At 39.3% G+C, this 23,431-nt stretch overlaps 2 protein-coding genes across 4 annotated transcripts in view; one reads left to right on the top strand and one right to left on the bottom strand.

The window, feature by feature from the left end:
• The window catches only part of HOMEZ (homeobox and leucine zipper encoding), an 18,794-nt gene extending 14,677 nt beyond the window's left edge, over window positions 1–4,117 (top strand). Inside the window, exon 3 of the transcript XR_004285850.1 lies at window positions 3,009–4,117. The gene's annotated coding sequence lies outside the window, so the exon portion shown is untranslated. The remainder of the gene's footprint in view (window positions 1–3,008) is intronic.
• RNF212B (ring finger protein 212B) overlaps window positions 1–23,431 on the bottom strand; it is a 24,054-nt gene extending 623 nt beyond the window's left edge. Inside the window, exons 1-14 of one of the 3 annotated variants that reach the window (XM_032343836.1) lie at window positions 23,312–23,431; window positions 21,579–21,679; window positions 20,875–20,937; window positions 19,590–19,642; window positions 19,123–19,197; window positions 10,721–10,836; window positions 10,032–10,092; window positions 9,151–9,279; window positions 8,233–8,279; window positions 7,754–7,814; window positions 7,108–7,156; window positions 2,168–2,207; window positions 1,773–1,885; window positions 1,464–1,525 (exon numbers count right to left, since the gene is read on the bottom strand). In XM_032343836.1, coding sequence (XP_032199727.1) covers window positions 1,464–1,525; window positions 1,773–1,885; window positions 2,168–2,207; window positions 7,108–7,156; window positions 7,754–7,814; window positions 8,233–8,279; window positions 9,151–9,279; window positions 10,032–10,092; window positions 10,721–10,836; window positions 19,123–19,197; window positions 19,590–19,642; window positions 20,875–20,937; window positions 21,579–21,678 — 969 coding nt within the window. In that variant the 5' untranslated portion in view covers window position 21,679; window positions 23,312–23,431. Of the gene's footprint in view, window positions 1–1,463; window positions 1,526–1,772; window positions 1,886–2,167; window positions 2,208–7,107; window positions 7,157–7,753; window positions 7,815–7,969; window positions 8,013–8,232; window positions 8,280–9,150; window positions 9,280–10,031; window positions 10,093–10,720; window positions 10,837–19,122; window positions 19,198–19,589; window positions 19,643–20,874; window positions 20,938–21,578; window positions 21,680–23,311 lie in introns of all 3 variants that reach the window. The other 2 variants (XM_032343838.1, XM_032343837.1) reach the window with 2 other exon arrangements.

The raw sequence follows: 23,431 nt of genomic DNA, 5'->3' as shown, positions 1-23,431 counted from the left end.
AAAAGGCTAATTAAGGCCCTCTCACCATTACATGAAGTTTATCAAGACAGCAGGTCACCACTACTACTGCCCCATAGTTTTCTCCATTGTGTGATGAACTAACTTTTCCAAACTAAGATTTGATATACCTAGTGTGACAAAGGCTTTGTTGCTAATTATGAAAATCTTAGAACATTTATTGTTTTATGGTAATAAGGCAGAATATTAAAAAAAAAAAAAAACTATCTTGGAAGATATGGAGAGAAAACTGGAGACTATGCCAAGAGAGGATTAGCAGTGAGGCAGGATTCTCATGCCTCTGGGGAGGTGACACTTCCTTAAATAACTTTAAAAAAAAACTTTATTATTGAAGTTTTCAAAAAATACAAAAGTAAAGTAGTATAAAGAGCTGATAAGTACCCATCACCCAACTTCAACAAATAACTCATAGCCAGTTTTTCTTTCATTTCTCTCTCTCTCCTATGTTCACTAGATTATACTAAAGCAAACCCCAGAGAATCATTTAACTTCCTCTCCTTAAATATTTTAGTATGTTATCTCCAAAAGGTAGACTATTTTTAAAAATATAATAGCCATTATGCCTACAAAAGAAAACTATTAACAATTCCTTAATATCAAATATCCAAGAGGTGTTCAGTTTTCAACTTTCTCATAAATGTTTTTGTTTTTTTACAGTTTGTTTCAATCAGGATCCAATTAGGGGCCATATATTTGTAGATTCTTTTTTCATCTGTAGGTTAACCTCTCCATTTGTGAGGATCTCAGGGATGTTATTTCCCCAGTGTTGCCTCCTAATTTTTTGCCAATGAAAATAAAGGGCATTCGGAATACGAGAGCAAAATATTTACCTATCTTAAGATGTTCTTGGGGTCACCAGGAGCTTGGCATTAAAAAAGGGCCTAAATATCCTCAAAACCTGGGCACTAAAAGATAACTTAAAAGGCAAGACTAGACTTTTCATGTAGAGCTCCCTACAAACCTCTCTTCTCATTCCCTACCCTTTTTCTCTTATTGCCTATATCGTATCAGAGTCCCGTAAATTTATAAAGCATTACTCTAACCATGTCTAGAGAAGTGCACATAGCTTTTCCTTATTCAAGCAGTACCTCTACCCAAAAGATCTATTCCATTGAAATATTTTTTTGTGGAACTTTCGGGAATGTTAGTTGTGTCTACACACTTAGTTCGCCCTGGCCGAGACCTCTCAGTTTAAAGCCATTCACTACCATGTGACCTAATTTTTAAACCCCAAACTAGGAAGCTAATCTTGTAGTAGGATAGAAGTTTTGAAATTGAGACCATCCTGATAGATTGTGAACATATGATTACCATATTTGAAAGCCATGTCATTCTCTACCAGTTATATTCTACCACCTTAACAGGTGGTACAAAAGGCATTTCATGTGTAGGCCTAACCATGTGAGTTTTTCATATGCAGGATAGTTAGATTAGCCTGGGCTCACCTGCTGAACTGGTAGCTGGAAACCAGGAAGACTCTCTAGTGGGGTTCTGCTATCCCTCTGACCTGAAGGATAAAATTGGAATGATGAAAGATAATTCCCTTGGGCAGTTCTTTGGCAGTTTTACTTATGGGTCAGGGTAAATAGGTAGATCTTAATCTGTAGAACACTAGTCAGAAAAACACTTAGCTAAGCAGTTTAAGTAGGTTATTAAGTCCATTCTCTTCTTAACTTCTTTTCACCTTGAAAATCTTTATTTAGTATATATGTCAATGGTTAGCTCCATTCCTTTAGGAATGTTATTTAACATACCTGAATTGTTGGGGGTGAGGCCTGAATTCAGGCCTCTTGTGTGGCCTGAATTCCCACCATTTAGTGATGGTCTACAAGAAAAAATCCCCTGTCCCGAAGAAGCAGGTGAAGGCCTAAGGAGGGGAAAAAGAAGCATCAGCAGAGAAAAGGAAGGTAAAGGTAAAAAGTACATGTAAAGGGAGAGCCTATATATTTAGACAAGACAGGAAATAAATACCCTGCTTGTGACTGAAACTAATTTGGACATATATAAGACAGTACTATTAAATGCTCTCTTGTTTACAAGGTAGATTTTTAAACTTCAGTGGTATAAGCCAGTAGGAGAGTAACCCCAGGACTGCTGGCAGAATATCAGTGTGAAGAGATTCCCAGTGAAAGGAAGCATAATCTCTTACCTATAAGAAAAGCTGTGAGTAGAAGCTGGTGAAGGGGTTTCTGGAAAACATAAAAGTGAAGCTATGAGATAACCCATGATGAACTAGAGAAGAGATTTGTTCAGGTATGCTTGGGATCAGGGCAAAGAAACTGGACACCAAAGATTTTCAGTATATATGTTAGGCTTAGTGACTAATATTAAGTGAAAAATCTCATCACCTAGCAGTATCTCCTAAAGGTGCTTTCCTCTCTCTAAAAAAAGATTTTATATATGTTGTGTGTGTGTGTGTGTGTGTGCGTGTGTGTGTGTGTATTTGTGTGTATATATATACATATATAAATTTTTTAAAATTTTTTTTTCTAGAGAGCACAAACAGGGAGGAGCAGACCCAGAGGGCCTGCTGAGCAGGGAGCTCCATGTGGGCCCAATGCCAGGATCCCGAGATCATGATCTGAGCTGAAGGCAGACGGCTTAGCCGACTGAGCCACCCAGCCACCCACCCCCCATCTCTTTCATTAATCTGTGGACCAGGATTCATTACTGCCTTGATGTGCTCTAATAGATCTGTGCTTGGTTTCCCCTCTAAGATGGTAATTACCAGAAAGAATGGCTAAAGACAAAGGGTCATTAAACTCATTAGGAGTGAGGGCAAAAATGCATAAAGACCTCCAAAGTTCTCTCCATAAAAGGAATGAGAAAACTGGCAAAAATTGTCAGAATCAACTTTCTCAGAACTGTGTAAATTAACAAAGTGCTTGAAGCAGTCTGGGGAATGTTTATTCCACAATAATAGCCAAATGAGTTTAAGAACAATGAACTTTGTGGCATTTTAACTTCCCCTATTCCCATTTCTCCTCCAGCTCCGTGGTAGCCTTGAAAACCAACATTCTGGCATCATCGTGGGGATGGAATGGGTTTGGAACTCTTTCAAAGCCTCATTCCCAGAAAATAATCATTTGACCTGTCCAGTGGCAACTGGAAGACTCCACTTGCAAGGCTGACTTTGTTTGATCCGACCTGGAGCGCAAACTCATCGGGACTTGGAGCTTAGAGTTCATCACCTGTGAAAAGCCTTTTCCCCAGGAGTGTGTGTTGTAAACAATTAGAAGCACTTGTTTGGGCTGCTTGAGAATGTGAATATCAATTGGGGCAAATAATAGGCTAACCTGAAAGCATAGCTGGAAGAGATGGGGAATGAATTGTTGGTGGGGACTCTGAAAACAATACATTCTTGGAGTCTAGAACATATGCATATGCAGGACTGTATGCAAGCTCAGAAAATACCTGAAAAAGCCCCAATCTCTTACCTTGAGGTCATACAAGCAGGTTGAAGGCTAAGGTCAGTTGCCTGGCTAAGTGCTGAAAGAGAACCCCAACACATATACAGAAACCCTCAGCAAAGACTGAGAGACTTACTGGTTCCAAGTGTTTAAGGGAATCTCTGTCCAGTCCTTAGCTGACCACGAAACTAACTGAATAGAGACTTTGGTGGCTCCACATGACAATACAGATTTTATAGAATTATTTTTAAAAAGTCACTAAACAATAAACAGCAAGAACAATAACAAAAAGAACCCATGGGGAAGGGGAAGAATCTGATTCCAAGAACTGCCATGTTATACTATTTTAATGTCCAATTTCCAACAAAAAATGAGGTATATAAAGAAAGAAGTATGACCCATATAAAGAAATAAAGCAATCGATGGAAACTGTCCTTGAGGAAGCCCAGACATTGGACTAAGCCCAGCCTAGACTTTGTCTAGACAAAGACTTTAAGTCAGGTATTTTATTTTAAAGATTTTATTTATTTATTTATTAGAGAGAGAGAGAGCAAGAGAGGACATGAGCAGGGAAGAGAAGGAGAAGCAGGCTCCCTCATAGGGAGTCCCACATGATATGCTCAATCCCAGGACTCTGAGATCATGACCTGAGCTCAAGGATGACACTTAACCAGCTGAGCCCTAAATTAGATATTTTTTTTAAAAGGATTTTATTTGACAGAGATTACAAGTAGACAGAGATGCAGGCAGAGAGAGAGGAAGGGAAGCAGGCTCCCTGCTGAGCAGAGAGCCCGATGTGGGGCTCCATCCCAGGATCCTGGGATCATGACCTGAGCTGAAGGCAGAGGCTTTAACCCACTGAGCCACCCAGCACCCCTCTTTTCTTTTCTTTCAAGATTTTTTATTTTCAAGTAATCTTATACCCAAGGTAGGGCTTGAACTCACAACCCCAAGATTAAGAGTTGCATACTTTTCCAACTGAGCCAGCCAGGTACCCTTAAATCAGGTATTTTAAATATGCTCAAATATCTTTGGAAACCATGTCTAAAGCATTAAAGTATGAGTGTGGTATCTCAGCAAATAGAGAATATTAATGAAGAAAAAATATATTTAAAAGAACCAAATATAAATTTTGGGATTGAAAATAATAAAAATGATAACTTCACTAGAACAACTCATCAGCACAAACAGAAGAAAAAAAATTCAGCATTTTGAAGTCCACTGAGACTATCCAATGTGAGGAAGAGAAAGAAAAAATAATGAAGGAAAATGAAAAGAGTTTCAGAGACCTTGGTGGAACACCATCAAGTTTATCAACACATGCATTATGGGATTTCTAGAAAAAAAAAAAGGAACAAGAGCAGAAAGAATATTTCAAGAAATAATGGCTGACAACTTCCCAAATTAGATGAAAAAAAAAAAAATCTACACTTCTACACTTCCAAGAAGCTCAACTGCTAAAGAAGTCTGTTAGATTTAGTTGGTATATAATGTTCAAATCTTCTATTCCATTGCTTATCTTCTGTCTAGTTGCCCTATTTGTTACTGAAAGTGGGGTACTAAACTCTAGTAGTTTTTCTCTAGTTCTCTTTGATTCTGTTAGTCTTGCACCTTTGCTACCTAAGACTTAGTTGTTTTATAGACACACACACACACGCTTTATTATTATTTTTTTATTTTTTAAAGATTTTATTTATTTGACAGGCAGAGATTACAAGTAGGCAGAGAGGCAGGCAGAGAGAGGAGGGGGAAGCAGGCTCCACACTGAGAAGAGAGCCCGATGTGGGGCTCGATCCCAGGACCATGACCTGAGCCGAAGGCAGAGGCTTTAACCCATTGAGCCACCCAGGCACCCCATACACACACACATTTTAAAGGATTTTATTTATTTTAGAGAGAGAGAGGGAATGAGAACAAATTGGGGAAGGGGCAGGGGGAGAAGCAGACTCCCTGCTGAGCAGGGAGCCCAACAAAGGACTCCATCCCAGGACCCCGGGATCGTGACCTGAGCCAAGGGCAGATGCTTAACTGACTGAGCCATCCAGGAGCCCGAGGCCATACATTTTAAAGTATCTAAATTATAAAAAGTACTTTGTCCTACCACAATGGAATGAAATTAAAAATCAGTACCAGGAGGAAATCTGTGAAAATTAAAAATATGTTGATATTAAACAAATAACCAATGGTCCAAAGGAGGGGGAAAAAAAAAAGAAATTAGAAAAGATTTTGAGATGAATGAAAACAAAGCCAGAAAATACTAAACCTTATAGGGCACAATGAGAGCAGTGCTTAGAGTGAAATTTATAACTGAAAATGTCTACATTAAAAATGACCTCCAATCAATAATCCAACCTTTTGTCTTAAGAAACTAAAAGAGGGGGCACCTGGGTGGCTCAGTGGTTTAAGCCTCTGCCTTTGGCTCAGGTCATGATCTCAGGGTCCTGGGATTGAGCCCCACATTGGGCTCTCTGCTCAGCGGGGAGCCTGCTTCCCCCCCTCTCTCTGCTTGCTGCTCTGCCTACTTCTGATTTCTCGCTCTGTCAAATAAATAAAATCTTAAAAAAAAAAAAAAACTAAAAGAGAACTAAACCCAAAACAAGCAGAAGGAAAGCAATAAAGCTTAGAGCAGAAACAAATGGAACAGAGAACAGAAAAACAGAAAATCAATAAAACCAAAAGTGATTTCTTAGAAATGTTCAACTAGATTGGCTAGCCAGGCTCTCCAAATAAAAGTAAAAAAGTAGTAGAAAGCTTCAAATAACTAAAATCAGGAACGAAAGAGAGACTATTACTACTAACCTGAAAAATTCTCTAGAACTTCTACATTTTTCAAAGCGTGAATATGAAAGAATTGGAGGGAAACTATTTGGTGTTTTTCAAAAATGGTTATCCAGAAAGAAATAGACAAATTTCACAATTGCCTCTTGTGAAAGAAAGGGAAATCCTCTCTCATTAAATATTCTCTATGGACTGGCTAATCCCCTTGAAAGTAGTAATAATAAAAGTAGTTCTAAGAGGAAAGAGACAAGAAATTAAGTGGGTATTCTTCACTGGAATATGTTTAAGTTTAATACACAGTAAAGAAGCCTGATACCCTTCAGGTTAACATAATCCATGGCTAGTTAGCCTTCCTTTTAGACCTAAGTTCTACTGCCATCTTGTGGCAATTAAAAAAAATCCAAATCTATTTACTCAAGTTAACCCTCCGTCTTTGACCAGAGGTTTTCTTTTCTTTTTTTTTTTTTTTAAAGATTTTATTTGACAGAGAGGGAAAGAGAGATCACAAGTAGGCAGAGAACCAGGCAGAGGGGGAGAGGGAAGCAGGCTCCCTGCCGAGCAGAGAGCCCAATGCGGGGCTCGATCCCAAGACCCTGAGATCACAACTTGAGCTGAAGGCAGAGGCTTAACCCACTGAGCCACCCAGGTGCCCCGACCAGAAGTTTTCAATGACTTTCTATTGTTCAAAAAAAGTTTCTCCTTATTAGTTTGAGAACAGGAATATAATTATTTGAAAAGTAATAATATATCTCTAGATACCTTGAATCAGTGTTTAGAAAAAAACAAATGGCATTATCTTAAGCACAGAAAATGCATAATGGGATAATTATATAGAAAACCAGAAATCTGCTGGTATCTGCACAAAATATGTTGGTTTCTGAACCTTTTTTCCCCTTCTCACCGGTATGAGAATCCCTGGGAGTGCTTCTTCCCTGCAGGCCTCTGGCTCCCTGATGGACAAAAAATAAACAATAAATATATCCTAATTCTATGGCTTCTGTATTCTTTGCTATTTCTCTATATCTACACATTGAAGCATATGTTGTTCTGGCAAAATAGGTATGCTAGCCCAAGAAGGATACACTATTACTTTCAAAATGAATTATTACTGTTAATTCAGCCATTGAACATTTACACTACTTTCATCCCATTCATTCTCTGTGTTAGCTTCATGTTTTAAAAAGACATTTATTTTAGAGTGAGTGAGTAAGCTGGGGGAGGTGCAGAGGGAAGGAATCTTTTAAGCAGACTGCCTACTGAGTGTGGAATCCCACATGGGGCTCCATCCCAGGACCCATGAGATCATGAGCTCAAGATTTCATGACTGGAGCCAAAACCAGGCCCAACAACTGAGCCACTCTGGCACCCTTCTCTGTGTTAGCTTCTAACATTTTTTCTTTTTAGCACTGCCAAACAAAAACAGCCCAGGCATAGCATTGGATAATTTATACCAAAACCAATATAAGCTTAATACTCTTGCCTGACATCTTTGCTTTCATTTAGCACTGGAAATCTCAATCTGGGAAGAGAAGGTAAATATTACTTACTTGTCCCAAGCTACTAAAGTCAGACATTCTGTAAGGAATAGATTCCACAGAGGGGGACCGACTGTATAAGGTGAGACAAAAAGAAAACAAACTGGGTTGAAACTTGACATAGACCTAAAGTCTCCTCAGTCCCTACCTCTGCCATATCTAGGTATTTCTTTTATCTTCCAACTTTTGCCAGCAGTTTTCATGTGGCTGGGTAGGCTTCCTACTCACCTGACCACCTGGCTGCTATGCTGAGAAATGGGTCGTGGAGTGACTGGAAGAAAATCAAGTGAGGAATGAAGAGCTGCCATCCATGTCATGCCTTGCCTTGCCTAACCAACCCAGCACAAATGGGTATCTTGTTGTATGTTCTTCTCACATCATACACAAGATTAGGAAAACTGCATTACAGTCTCTGAGAGAAAACTATCTTCTATATGGGAAAAGGAGATTTATTAATCTCACAGATATTTGGGCAAACAAATGTTCTCTACCTGACTGTGATGGAGAAGTAATCCCCACTGGTCGAGGTGTGGCCAACCTGCAAAAGAAAAAGAGAGGAAGCTCTAAGCAGAAGTTAAGTACCACCTGAGAGGATCAATCAGTCAATCAGATCACTGTTTTAAACAATAGCTTACTCTCTGAGTGAGTGTGAACTGCTTACTATCATGTATTACAGGTATCACCCCAAAATATGGAGGCAAAGTTTCCATATGAGATTCCTTGGCACTCCCTAAGTGAAACCTCCTCTACTGCCCACAATAGGAGAAATTTTGAAGTCTTCCTTTCTTCCTTCCCTTGGTGCCTTACCAAGTACTCTCAGTTTTATATGTATCTATCCGTCTGTTTATCCACTCATAAATCCATCATTCCCTCACTCCCATTCTCTCATCCATCTCTCCAACAAGCATTTACTTCATGTTTATACATCCCAGATCCTGAGATTATAAAGACAACTAGAATACAGTCCCTATCTTTGAAAGGTTCACAGACTAGTGGGAGAGACAAAAACAAATAAAAGCAATGCTAAGCGTTATGGTGGGTATATCAGAAATACAGAAGCATGAAAGAACACTGGACTGTAACTTCTGTGAGTGCAGGAGCCATGTCTCTCAACCCATCAATACAGGGCTGAGGTAAAAAACATTTAATAGTTGGCAGGGTACAGACTAACGGGTGATGTACACCCAGCACATGGCATGGTATCTGATAAACAACAGGGACTTAATATTTGTCCAATTAATGAATAACAGAATATCAAACCCCTCCTATTGGAAGTCTTGACAGAGGAAATGACATGTGAGTTGAATTTTGAAGGAGGAGTAGGATTTCATGAGGGAGCATTACATTCAATATTTCACATCAGCACTTCTCAGTGAGTTAACTGGGGAAGTGAAGATAAATTTACCAACCATCTCCTCCACCTTTGATCCCACACAGGTGTTGCAGCCAAGAGTCAAGAAAGAACAGCAATTTTCAATCAGGGCTAGTATGGGGCCTGATAAAACTGACCTGCTTCCTTGGTACCAATTTGGAGATTCCTGTAGGTGAAAAAAAATGGGAGTGAAGGAAGCTGCAGCTAGGATTAGGGTTCTAATCAATGAATGTTACTTGCTAGATAACTAAGCTGCAATGTCCTCTAGCTGTGGTTACTAAGACTTACAGTAGGAGAAAAAAAATAGCCATGTTTCCCTAGGAAATTATTAGCTTTGACGGAATAAAATTTTAGTTCCTTTTCATAAAAACACACTGGGAATCCCAAAGACTGATTTGTGTGGGAAAAGATGGAGAGTCTATGGGGGATAGAAAGGAAAATGACAGGATAATAGAATAGTTACAGCAGTAAGATCAAGAGGAAAATCATACAAATACAAAGAACATTCTTAGGTAAAGAAAGAAACCTCTGGGAAATAGAGTTGGATTGGAGGAAGAGGAAGAGTCCTGAGGTGCCTTGGGATTCTTGAAGAGAAACTTTTAAGTTACAACAGATGTCTCTTCAATAAAAGAGTTTCCCAAATGGTATGTCATGACTTAATGATGTTTGAGAATGGGTTACCAGTGTGCTACATATTGATCCTTCCAGTCCTCCTAGGTCTTCTGTGGCCTCGACCATTTACTACCATGCACTTGTTGTATAAATATGATCAGTTATTTATGCCATGATGTGGAAAAGGTTAGGCAGCATTGTTCTAGACAGCATCTAGTCGGCTAGATGAGAAAAGTAGGAGAGAAAATAATAGTAAGGAATTCATTAGTAAGGAAATAATAGTAAGGAATTAAGGAATCCATTCACCTTTAGAATGGCAAGACATTTCTTCAGCTCTCCATTTTCCTTCTTTAAGACTGACAGCTCTCTGGGCAAAAGATAGAAATAATCATCTCCAGTAGGTTAGTGGGATACAAACCCTGATGTTTATTATTATTGACATCTAGTTAATGCTTACAGAGAGATGCTTGCCACTATACAAGGTATTTCTGTCAGAGATCTAGGGATTCAGGAGACAGAGGCAGAGGCAGAGTCTGATGACCGGGAGAATCAGGAGGACAAAATCAGTAGTCACTGGGTATGATTTCAGAGGAGTTTCCATATAGTTCCACACATACCCATGGTCTCCTGCTGTCTGAAAACGTCCTTCAAGGATTCCATCTTTTGGCTTAAGATTTCCAAAATATGCCTTCCTGAGGCAACATTTTAAATGCTATCTCTCATCTTTATCACTGAAAAGCTAAGCTTTATTTCTCCAAAGAAGCAGTTTTTGTCGGGGAAGTACAAGAGGAAAGCTATAAAGTGAGGAGGGCCCCTATAGGGAAGAAAGAGAAAAACAAAATGGGGATTAAGGGAACCAAAAATTCTGTACCTGATTTGCCCAAGACAAACATAAACACATGTAGCAATGTTCAGGCTTTGCAACCATAAGGAAATAAGCACTACAGCTCCTCTGAAAGAAAAAAAGCTCTCTGGTGATTTAATTTGTCACTTACTTTTCCTGCCTGGTCACCATCTGCTGTGCCTCCTGCATGGCTGCTTCTAACTTTGTAATTCTATGCTTGTAGAAGGCGATGAGGAGATCTATTTGTTTCTTCTGGAAACTCCACACCTAACAGGGAAAAACAGATCTTCTTTTTTTTTTTTTTTTTTAAGATTTTATTTATTTATTTGACAGAGAGAGAGAGATCACAAGTAGGCAGAGAGGCAGGCAGAGAAAGATGGGGAAGCAGGCTCCCTGCCGAACAGAGCGCCCAATGCAGGACCCTGAGACCATGACCTGAGCCGAAGGCAGAGGCTTTAACCCACTGAGTCACCCAGGTACCCCAAAAAATAGATCTTTGACATACACTTCCATAATTCTTTTCCTCTTACTTCTGGTAACAAAAGGAAATCCATCAATCAATTCATCCTTTAACACTGATCACTTTTTTCTGGAGGATCTGGCCTAATTCACGACTCCCCAAAACTAGAGGATTTGGCATTAGGGAAAGCCAAAGTTTCTCATTTCCAGGACAATGACTTTTTAATATTTTTTTTAGAGGGAGAATTTTAAAAAAAAAGATTTTATTTATTTATTTGACAGACAGAGATCACAAGAAGGCAGAGAGGCAGGCAGAGAGAGAGGGGAAGGGAAGCAGGCTCCCTGCCAAGCAGAGAGCCTGATGTGGGGCTCGATCCCAGGACCCTAGGATCATGACCAGGGCGGAAGGCAGAGGCTTTAACCCACTGAGCCATCCAGGTGCCCCTTTAATATCTTTTTTAAAAAGGATTTTATTTATTTATTTGACAAAGAGAAGGACAGCGAGAGAGGGAACACAAGTGGAGGAGTGGGAGAGGGAGAAGCAGGCTTCCCACTGAGCAGGAAGCCGGATTCAGGGCTCAGTCCCAGGACCCTGGGATGATGACCTCAGCTGAAGGCAGACACTTAACAACTGAGCCCCCTGAGAGCCCCAACTTCTTAATATCTTATTGAGAATATTCTGGCATGGTAGAATGGCCCTTTAAAAACATAATCTTTCATCTTGAGCAAGAAGAGTGATATCAAAAAACTTCTTCAAGCTTAGAACTTGTTCTAACCTGTCTACTATCTGTCTGGACTCAACTTCCACATTCCTAGCTATTACAGAGCACTGGTAACCGATTTACTTTCCCTGAGATACTCATACAGGGGCACTTACAGGCTGTTTATGCTGCTACAGTAAAGGGCAAAAAAGCACAGAAGGAGATTACCTATTCCTGAATTTTATTTCTGGGCATGGGCAAATAATTTTATCTTTTGCTTTGTTTTACCATTTGATATACTGATGTGCCTTTCGGGGGATTACTGAATCAGAGCAAAAGTTAATATTTAGAAAGTGTTTTAGCTTTGTCAGGTTCTACTTTTGAATACACAGCAGTATTTATGTCTCATCTGCTTCCTCCCTACTCAGACTATAAACCTTTTGTCTAAGGTCCTTCCTTAGATCTTGGTACTTTTGTCAAAAACTTTCTGTTCACACCTAATTTGCAAGTTGCTTTTGCCACCTTACTACAGAATTGGTCTTGAAAGTTTATATAGCCTCAAGGCACCTGGGTGGCTAAGTCATTAAGCCTCTGCCTTCAACTCAGGTCACGATCCCTGGGTCTGGAATTGAGCCCTGCAAGAGGCTCCCTGCTCAGCAGGGAGTCTGCTTCTCTCCCTCCCACTCCCCTTGCTTGTGTTCCCTCTCTCATTGTGTCTCTATCAAATAAATAAATAAAATCTTAAAAAAAAAAAAAAAAAAAGACCTTGCTTAAAAAAAAGAGAAAGTTTACATAGCCTCTAGCCTTTCTCCAATCAAAAGCAAACTCAACTAATTCTGTTTACATAAGATTTCATTATAGTCTTCTTTAGTATTTTAAAAAAGTGGTTATTTTCATAAAAATAAAACATGATCATTTAAAAAAAAATCTGAACAGTGCAGCTGCAGAAAACCCCACTCAGAATCCCAGGAGTTACTTAAAGTGGCAAGGGGTTGGGGAGCAATACATGTTACAGATTGATGTGATGTTTAGCCAAGGGACAGTATCCCAAACATCAGTGAAATACGCCTGATCCTAACTTAATTTACTTCAAAGGTATTGGTAAACTCATTATCTACTTTGACTCTCAAAACTTACCGGTTTGTCTTTTTTTTTTTTTTTTTGTCTTATCTATCTTTTATGAAACTGACTCCCTCATTTCACAGTATCTAAAGGTTTTAGTATTTTAAATTATATCTCAAGGTAATCATATAGTTGAGAAAAGGAAGTTTCTCTTTATAGAAGTATTCCACCTAAAAAAATGAGATAGAGGGCGCCTGGGTGGCTCAGTCATTAAGCGTCTGCCTTTGGCTCAGGTCATGGTTCCAGGGTCATGAGATCAAGTCCCACATCGGGCTCTCTGCTTGGTGGGCTCTCTGCTTCTCCCTCTCCCATTCCCCTTGCTTGTGTTCCCTCTCTTGCTATCTCTGTCAAATTAATAAACAAAATCTTTTTTAAAAATGAGATAGGAATGATAGAATTAAATATGAGCATTTTGCAGCTCCTAAAATCAACGGATCTATGTAAAGTTCATCATTTGCTACCCTCACACAAAATAAGAGATGGAAGACTATTATGTACCTCTTGGCAGAGCACAACACTGCTATAAAGTAGGCTTGCCTCCCACCCACCCCCAACCAAATAATCTGATTAAGGAAATACAGAGCACAGACAAGCATTATTAAATGACTCCACAAGGGTACAATGAACAAAACCCACTCAGGGAACAACTCTATAGCACAAAAGACCATTTTCTTCAATAACAATAAAAAAAGAGGGACAAAAAAAAGTGGCTTAGTGGGTTAAGCATCTGACTCCCGATTTCAACTCAGGTCATGATCTCAAGGTCCTCAGATGGAGCCCTAAGTCTGGCTCCATGCTTAGCGGGGAGTCTGCTGTCTACTTGAAATTCTCCCTCTCCCTCTGCCCCTCCCCCAGTGCACATACACTCTTTTTATCTCTATAAAATACAAAAATAAATATTTTTTTAAATAATAAAAAAATAAATGAGTGGAAACTTATAGTTCAATAGAAACTAAAGAGACATTAACAACCAACTGAACTATATGGACCTTACAAAACCCAATTCAAACAAAATTTTTAAATAATTATGAAACAGCTACAGAATTGTGAACGCTAACTGATTACTGGATAAGATTAGGGGATTGTTATTTTAGTACAACATGGTTATATTTAAGAAAAGAGTCCCCATCTTTTAGAGACACATTCTGAATTGCTACCAGATTAAAATCTTAACATAGGGGTGCCTGGGTGGCTCAGTGGGTTAAAGCCTCTGACTTCAGCTCAGGTCAGGATCCCAGGGTTCTGGGATCGAGCCCCACATCTGGTTCTCTGCTCAGTGAGGAGCCTGCTTTCCACCCCACCCCCCACCTCCCTCTCTGCCTACTTGTGATCTCTGTCAAATAAATAAATAAAATCTTAAAAAAAAATAAAATCATAACATATCTGGTTATGGCTTCAAAATGGTCTGGATGGGGTGTATGGAAGTACAGATAAAGGAAGATTGGCCATGAGCTTGGGACGCCTGGGTGGCTCAGTTGGTTAAGCAGCTGCCTTCGGCTCAGGTCATGATCCCAGCGTGCTGGGATCGAGTCCCACATCAGGCTCCTTGCTCGGCGGGGAGCCTGCTTCTCCCTCTGCCTCTGCCTGCCACTGTGTCTGCCTATGCTCGCTCTCTCCCTCTCTCTCTGATAAATAAATAAAATCTTTAAAAAAAAAAAGAATATGAAAAGATGCTCAACATCATTTGTCATCAGAGAAATTAAAATCAAAACCACAATGAGACACTACTTCACACCATTAGGATGGTTACAATAAAAAAGATAAAAACAAGAGTTGGTGAGGAAATGGAGAAATCAAAACCCTCATACATTGCGGTAAAAATGTAAAATATTGCAGGCATTTGAGAAAACAGTCTGGCATTTTCTCAAAAATTTAAACATAGAGATACCACTTAACCCAGTAGTTCAATTCCTACATAAGGATCCAAAAGAAATGAAAATATATGCCACACAAAAACATGTACACAAATGTTAACAGCAGAACTGTTCAGAATAGCCAAAAAGCAGAAATAACCCAAATATCTCTCAATTGGTGAATAAATATGTGATAAGTATACCCACCTATACAAGGCAATATTATTTGGTCATAAAAAGGAGTGAAGTACTAATGAGGTCTTAATACATGCTACAACATGGATGAACCTTAGAAATATTATGCTTGTGGGGCGCCTGGGTAGCTCAGTGGGTTAAAGCCTCTGCCTTTGGCTCAGGTCATGATCCCAGAATCCTGGGATCAAGCCCGGCATCGGGCTCTCTGTTCAGCAGGGAGCCTGCTTCCCTTTCTCTCTCTGCCTGCCTCTCTGCCTACTTGTGATCTCTGTCAAATAAATAAATAAAGTCTTGGGGCACCTAGGTGGCTCAGTGGGTTAAAGCCTCTGCCTTCGGCTTAGGTCATGATCTCAGGGTCCTGGGATCAAGCCCCACACGCATGGTCTCTCTGCTCAGTGGGGAGCCTGCTTCTTCCTCTCTCTCTGCCTGCCTCTCTGCCTACTTGTGATATCTGTCTGTCAAATAAATTAATAAAATCTTAAAAAAAATTCTAAAAAATAAATAAAGTCTTTTAAAAAAACTATCTATACCATAATGAGTTCCATATTTATATCTTATCCTTGACCTATGTCCTGAGCTTCAGAATAGTAAATCTATCTGCCTTCGTGATTTCTCCTCCTGGAGTTCTAACAATCATCTATGCCCTAATATGTCCAAAATGGTATTTTTCTTCAAATGGTCTTCTCAGCCTTGGTGAAGAGTATAATCATCCCACATATTTGTCTTATTTTGCTCAAGACAAAAACCCAGATGTCTTCTTTGATTCCTCTCTTTTTCTTATTTCCCACATCCAAATCTACAATGGTTCTATCAGTTCTTCCTAGAAAACATCTAAGATTTGATTACCCCTCCCCATTTCTATTGCTACCATTTTAGCTCAAGAAGTCTTACTTAGATCTCTCCCACAGCCTCTTACGTGGTCTCCCTGCTTCTACTCTTTTTTTTTTTTTTCAAGTAGGCAGAGAGGCAGGCAGAGAGAGAGGAGGAAGCAGGCTCCCCGCTGAACAGAGAGCCCGAAGCGGGGCCCGATCCCAGGACCCCGGGATCATGACCCAGGCTGAAGGCAGAGGCTTTAACCCACTGAGCCACCCAGGCACCCCTCCCTGCTTCTACTCTTAACTTCTCTATGGTCTAGTCTCCACTCAGCAGCCAGATTCTCTTTTAAAAGTATATATCAGATGGGCACCTGGGTGGCTCAGTGGTTGGGCCTCTGCCTTTGGCTCGGGTCGTGATCCGGAGTCCTGGGATCGAGCCCTATATCGGGTTCCCTGCTCGCCGGGAGGCCTACTTCTCCCTCTCCCACTCCTCCTGCTTGTATTCCCTCTCTCGCTGTGTCTCTCTCTGTCAAATAAATAAATAAAATCTTTTTAAAAAAGTATATATCAGGTAATGCCATTCTGTGCTTAAAACCCTTCAATGGTGTTCACTGCCACTTAGAAAAAAATCTAAATTCCTTACCATGGCCTACAAGTCCCTATATATTGGCTCAAGCCTCTCTGACCTTACTTTGAATCATTTCCACCTCCCTCCCAGGCTTAATGTGCACTCATTCATTTTACAAACATTTTTTTTTAAAGATTTTATTTATTTTATTTGACAGAGATTACAAGTAGGCAGAGAGACAGGCAGAGAGAGAGAGGAGGAAGCAGGCTCCCCGCTGAGCAGAGAGCCCGATGCGGGGCTCGATCCCAGGACCCTGGGATCATGACCTAAGCCAAAGGCAGAGGCTTTAACCCACTGAGCCACCCAGGTGCCCCTAACAAACATTTCTTATTCACTTCATTTGTGTTAGGTACCTCATTTGCCATTGGGCAATACAAAGTTTTTATCTGTCTTTCAAAACTTTTGGTTAAGTGAGAGAGACATAAGAACAAATAAATTAAAACACCTTTGCAGAGGTAAGAGTAAGGTGTTATATTACAAAGGGCAGTGCAAAAATCTGCCTATAGGAATCAGGGAAAGCTTTACCAAAGAAGGAACAATTACTGGCATGCACTTGAAGGATAACTAGTAATGGATAATGGCTAGTAATGGATAATCTATGACCTAGGATTAGAAGAAAGCTCACAGGTTTATAGGAGGCTCTCCAATCCCCAAATATATTTAGTTTTATCTAGAGATGAGTAAAGATTTCTAAACAGAAAGTTTTAACTATTGGCCATAGAGTAGTACAGCAAAAAAATACCCTTGGCAGGTTGTTTCAAGAGATCTGGGATGATTAAAACACAAGTGGATATATAGATCAATATACCATTCATTCATTTAACAATTTTTTAGTGTCTACTACATATTAAGAGCTATCCAAAGGGCTTGGTATACAACAACAACAAAAACCTACCAAATCTCTGAATTTATGGAGCCTACATTCCAGTGTTGGATTCAGACAATAAATAAGTATGCAACGTTAGAGATAAGAGCTATGATGAAAAATAAAGCACGGTAAGCAGCAAACAGTGCTGGGGCTACCATTTGATATATGAGAGTCAGTAAAGGTTTGACTGAGAAAGAAAAATTTGAGCCAAGGCCTGAATGAGGCAATCTAGATATTATTTGGATCAGTTTTTCAACTTCACAGACTAGGAAAACACATTTTCAGGCATTGCTGACTTCACCAAACTGGTCCTTCACTAAAGTGATGATTAACTGACCCTTTCCATTTATTTTATCTTGATTACTTGACCGTGTGTAATTGGTCCCTTGATTAGGTAGGTTAGAATTCAGACTACATATAATTTCTCTACTGATCATTAGCTAGTCCTGAGTTTAGTTATTAACCAAAAGTCTGCTCTTTCTCATGTGACCTTGTTTACATTTCTCCTTGAGTCTCAGCTAGATTTTATCTCCCCACAATGTTAAATAGTATCTCAAATATGATGGCTCACCCAAGCAACTAAAAGCTGAATGCAGTGAAAGCTTTAATTACTCTTCTTCTATTTCCAGAATTAGGATTGAGGGGTGAGACACCAGCGAAAATTAAATCTACTATCTGCAGCCAGAGCATGACAAAGGATAATCTTCATGTTAAGGAAAGGATTGCTCATATGAATGAGAAGTAAGAGTACAAAAGAAAAAAACAGTGATTAAATTTTCCAATAAATACACCAAGACAGAAATCCTATTAGGCTATAAAATATTCTCAGTAGAGAACTGGAGAGTGGAAGGGGAAAACCAAAGTTTTTACAATTTGGGAACTCTCAAATGGTTATTCTGTCTTCTCTCCACTTCCTACCATATTCCTATTGCTCTTGACCAAGTCAATGGTATACGAATATAATGATGTATCAGGAAAGAAAAATATTTTCTGAAATTCAAGCAACCAGTTATAAACACGAAAAAATTTAAATATATATGTATTACTAAAAAAGATCACTAAAAATGAGAATAGAAATTAAGAAATCTCATCCAAACATAGGTCTTTAAGCAAAAATTTGAGAGCTAGCCCATTAAATCCACTGACTACAGGGTCAGTATTGTATATCCAAAGCAATTTTTAGTCTGCACAGAAAGATGATAAAGCTCCTAGAACCTTTTTTATTCTTTTTCAAGGGGGAGAAAGGGAGGGGGTAAGGAAAGGAAGAGAGAGCATCTTAAACAGGCTCCACGTCCAGTGTGGAACCAGATGTGAGGTTTGATCTTACAATTCTGAGATCATGACCTGAGCCATTCATTATCAAGAAAAGGTCAGACACTTAATCGACTGAGCCACCCAGGTATCCCGAGAGCCTTCTTTATTCTAAGAAATTACTTAATAGAATGAGGAAGTATAAGGCAAGATATCAGCTACATAGTGGTTTTTACAGTCTATCACAGGTCTGGGGTCATTAAAAAAGTTAACTGTTGTGGGGCGCCTGGGTGGCTCAGTGGGTTAAGCCTCTGCCTTTGGCTCAGGTCATGATCTCAGGGTCCTGGGATCGAGCCCCACATGGGGCTCTCTGCTCAGCGGGGAGCCTGCTTCTCCCTCTCTCTCTGCCTGCCTCTCTGCCTACTTGTGATCTCTCTCTCTGTGTCAAATAAATAAATAAAATCTTTAAAAAAAAAAAAAGTTAACTGTTGAGATTTGTATCCTTAGGGAAGAAAGTAAATGAACAGTCAATCCTCTCCATTGTGTACAAATACAAAAATATTGTGTACAAATAAATCAAAGAGACTCTGATTTTAAAAAAATAAGATGCAATTAGAATTTCCCTAGCGAATTTGATTTTCTTCACTTTTGTTTCTCATACCTGAGAGATGTGACTAAAATACTGCAAAGCTGTCTCCACAGGGCTTTTGAAATATATCTTCTCCTGAGGTTTCAGCTATGAAGAGAGAGAAAGACAAACACTGAGCATATCCACAATGGAATGAAATAAGATACTGACAAATATGACAAAGGATGTACCACCCTTTCTAAAGCATTGTGTTATTTCACTATGCTAAGTAGGAAGAAGCTTATCACTGTCCTAGGAGACGTTGATTTTATGTTCTAATCCTCCTTAACTCATACTTCTATATTAGCAGCCACAGATAATTCTTCTGTTGTTTACACCCTCCTTTTTTCACAATTGCTATCTGTGAGTTTTGTTGCTTTTTTTCTTTTTTTAAAATTTCACTGCTTAGTCACTCATTTACTGTACTTCTTGCATACTTCTTACTTCTTACAGACCAGGAATGGGATAAGATGGTTTGTTGCAGGGGGAGAAAAACTTACATTATCAGAAAGAGCCAGATGCTTGCAAGCACTTCCACAAACAGCACATTTTTCTAGGGGGAAAGGGAAAAAATGTTTGGTTCTTATGGGCAAGAGGTAGGATCTTCCTAAAATACATGGTAACAGTCAAGTAGGCAAGCAAGAAACAGTTTTTTACTGAATTTAGAATATTTTTGTGCTATAAGAGGACATCATCTTGAGCTCTCCGTTCTTAACATCAGTATTTCCAAACTTGTATGTTGATGACAAGTATGGCTTTCACACTGTAGCTCTACCCATCTCCTCTTTTTTAAAAAAAGGTTTATTATCTATTTTTGAGAGAGAAAGTATGCATGAGTAAGGGGAGGGGTAGAGGAAGAGAGAGAGGGAGACAGAATTTCCAGCAGACTTCCCACTGACCTGGGAGCCCAACATGGGGCTTGATCCCAAGACCCTGAGATTATAACCTTAGCCAAAGTCCGACACTTAACTGAGCCACCCAGGCATCCCTACCCAACTCCTCTTTAAGAATTTCCAGTTTTTGGGACGCCTGGGTGGCTTAGTTGGTTAAGCAGCTGCCTTCAGCTCAGGTCATGATCCCAGCGTTGTGGGATCAAGTCCCACCTTGGGATCAAGTCCCACATCGGGCTCCTTGCTCGGCAGGGAGCCTGCTTCTCCCTCTGCCTCTGCCTGCCATTCTGCCTGCCTGTGCTCGCTCTCTCTCCCTCTCTCTCCCTCTCTCTCTGACAAATAAATAAATAAAATCTTAAAAAAAAAAAAAAAAAGAATTTCCAGTTTTCTCCTGCAGATGAGGGGGCAGTTTTAACCACCCAGCAAGAGTATTAGAGTACACTTATGAGAGTACTAGGAAGAACACAACAGTACCAATGGTTTCAACTGTATGTTGCTCTTTTTTTCCCCCATCTACCCGATAGCAGGCACACTGTAGACACTACAAGAAACTTCCCAATTATTCCTACCTTATTCTCACTTTGCTAATATTCCTAGAACTTGCTTTAGAGCTCTTCTGCTCTCATTCTCTAATTAATCCAATCTGAAACATGTAAAAATTAAAATTCCTAATCTTTCTCTTAAGTTAAAATTCTAGTAGTGGTGCTGGTTATTGATTAAGATAAATGCCACATCAAGAGAAAACATCACATGACATATGCTTCACCAAGACAAACCTCTCCAAGGTGAGCTGCTGTTACCATGGTAAACAGTTTTGTTACTTTAGCAGATAAGTTAAAAGGGTCACGAGATCCATATAAAGAAAAACACCTTCTCCAGAGGCTAGTAACCTCACTCTTCTTCCCTTGAGGACTAAAGGTTTTTCCCAGTCTTCCCTCCATATCATTGCCAGAGTGAGCTAGTAAATACAAAACACAAAACAAAGAAACTTCCCCAGCTCTCTATCACCTGCAGGATAAAGTTGAGGCTCTTCAATTTTGTACATAGACCTTTCCAACATCTGGCCATTGCCCACCTCTCTAGCCTCATCTCAACCATTTCTCACTTTAGTCTCTATGCTCTACCAATCCCAATGATGTGTAGCCCCCTGCACTGTGAGTTTAATGTGGTATGCCTTTATACATATTGTTCTCTTAAACTAGAATGATCCTCCCTGCCTTATCCACTTGGCAACTCCAGTTTATTATTCAGAACTCTACTGAAGCAATAGTTCTTCTATGAAACCTTTCCCTGATCAAAGCACCCTATCCTAAGTCCCTCTTCTGAGCTATTTCTTATATATACCTTGTGGCTTTCCCTGTCACAGGCCTCAAAACACTGACAAGTACCTTCTGGTGTTCAAGTATTAGATATTCCATTTGCTAAATCATTCTTTATTAATGGGTGCCTCAAATTTCCATAATCAATGTTCCTACTGTATCCACACTAACTTTGGCCCAATATGTGATTTTCATCCCCAGTCACATAGAGAAATGGCTAATCATTATTTTTAGATTAAAAACATTTTTGCCTGAATCTGAAAACAGTTAAGTCACTCACCCAGGGTCACACACTTTTTACAGAAAATATGGCCACAGCTGGTGACAAAGAAATTGTCTCCATCTTTTCGGAAACATTGGTTGCAGTGAAACCAATCCATTCTGGAACAGAAAAAGAGAAAGGAAAAATAACCGGGAGCATAATATAATTACAGATGTTCCAAAATCTATGTAACAATGTTTACTTAGCTTCTGTTATCTTTTGGGGATGTAGGCACTATTATTGTGGGGATTCCAGTAGGTCATAAGGAAGTACATATACCTTCGAAGTGGAAAAAATCAGAATGCAAGCCATGTTAAACCATTTTTAAAAAAGGAAAAATACGTATATATTTAGAAAAGTAATGGAACACCGAGATTTTTTTTTTTTTTGGAATGGTAAGATGAGTGTGTGTGTGTGTGTGTGTGTGTGCGTGACCTTTACATTTTTGTTTTGTTTTGTTTTCCAAGTTTTCTGGATTAATTCATGTACTAATTTGTAATCAGAAAAAAAAATCTTAAAAAAAAAGAACCATCCATTTCTTTCCTGTGATACATGAGATGGAGCAAGGAGGAAATAGTAGACAAATAATGGATTTCATATTAGCCACTCGGTACATATTTTATCTAAGGGAAAGATGTTTAGTGAATGATAATGTTGCTTCAGCTTGTACACTTTCCCTTCTACTCTACAGACATTCAGAATCATAGATCTGGAAGGGGCTTCAAAAGTCATTTAACATCTTGTCCAATCCCATCATTTTTCAAAGATACACCTCACCTTCACTGAAATTCAATGACTTCTCCAAAGTTCCATCTTTAGTTAATGTCAGCTCTAGGATTAGAACTGGAGTCTTCTTACTTCCTGTGTCAAGCTCTGGCTACCATATCAAATAAACCTTTGTGTTAGACATGGCAACCATACATCCTGTATTTTCTGCCAATACTAATTCCATCCATACACTTGGTAAAATATATAATTATGTAAATGTGACTTTGTAAGATTTTTAAATGAAGAAATTGACATATCAAAAAGCATTTAAAAACATAAAAAGGATTTTTAAAGGAAAAAATTGACATATTAAAAAACACGTTTTAACATATTTTAAAAAATAAATAAGCTGAAACATATTAAGCTGTAATTAGTTCATACCTATAATGAATTCACATGTTTCATTCCATGACTATGTTATTTAAGAATATATCATCTATTAATTTGATTTCCTTTAAAATTACATTAGGAAAATAACCCAAACAGAACGTAACATTTTTTTTCTCCATCCGAGTGTTTTCTTTAAAAAGAGTCTTTAAGTAGCTTATGGAGAGGTTCGCTAAAAGAATGATGACTAGTTTGCACCACACTTTAACATTTTTGTCACAAAACACAAGATTCACGATCAAGACTTGCTGAATAATTAGTGCAAAGGCATTACACACAGTCATGAGTTTTAGATTTCGATTTATTGCTCACAATACACTAACTTCTACAGCAGGTGAGTCTGAAAAACTACTGAAAAAGTCCCACTATATATATATATACACCCTGCTTTGAATAAGGGCAGCAACAACAGTGTTACTCAAATGAGTTGTCCACAGGAACCCCTTATAAGAAGGGCAGTTAAGGGCTTTCGAGGGCAAGACTTGCCGGACTTCTGGAGGTAATGGCGATTTAGCAGTCTCACGACCAGTAGTTCTTTTCTAGCTACGTTCCCTGCCCGCTTGGCCGCCATGATCTCAGAAGCCCTGGGATCTCACCGAAATCATCCAGTTCTCCTCACGAACAGCTGGAAATGGCGGGAAAATATACACCAAGGCTGGCACCATGCAGAGGCAAGAGGCTGGCGACGTCTCCTAAGAGGGGTGGGCGGGCCTCGA

This window comes from Mustela erminea, chromosome 5 (genome assembly GCF_009829155.1).
Source record: "Mustela erminea isolate mMusErm1 chromosome 5, mMusErm1.Pri, whole genome shotgun sequence".
Lineage (NCBI taxonomy): Eukaryota > Metazoa > Chordata > Mammalia > Carnivora > Mustelidae > Mustela > Mustela erminea.
Note: the sequence above shows the minus strand (reverse complement) of the source record. Positions and strands in the feature narration are given on the sequence as shown.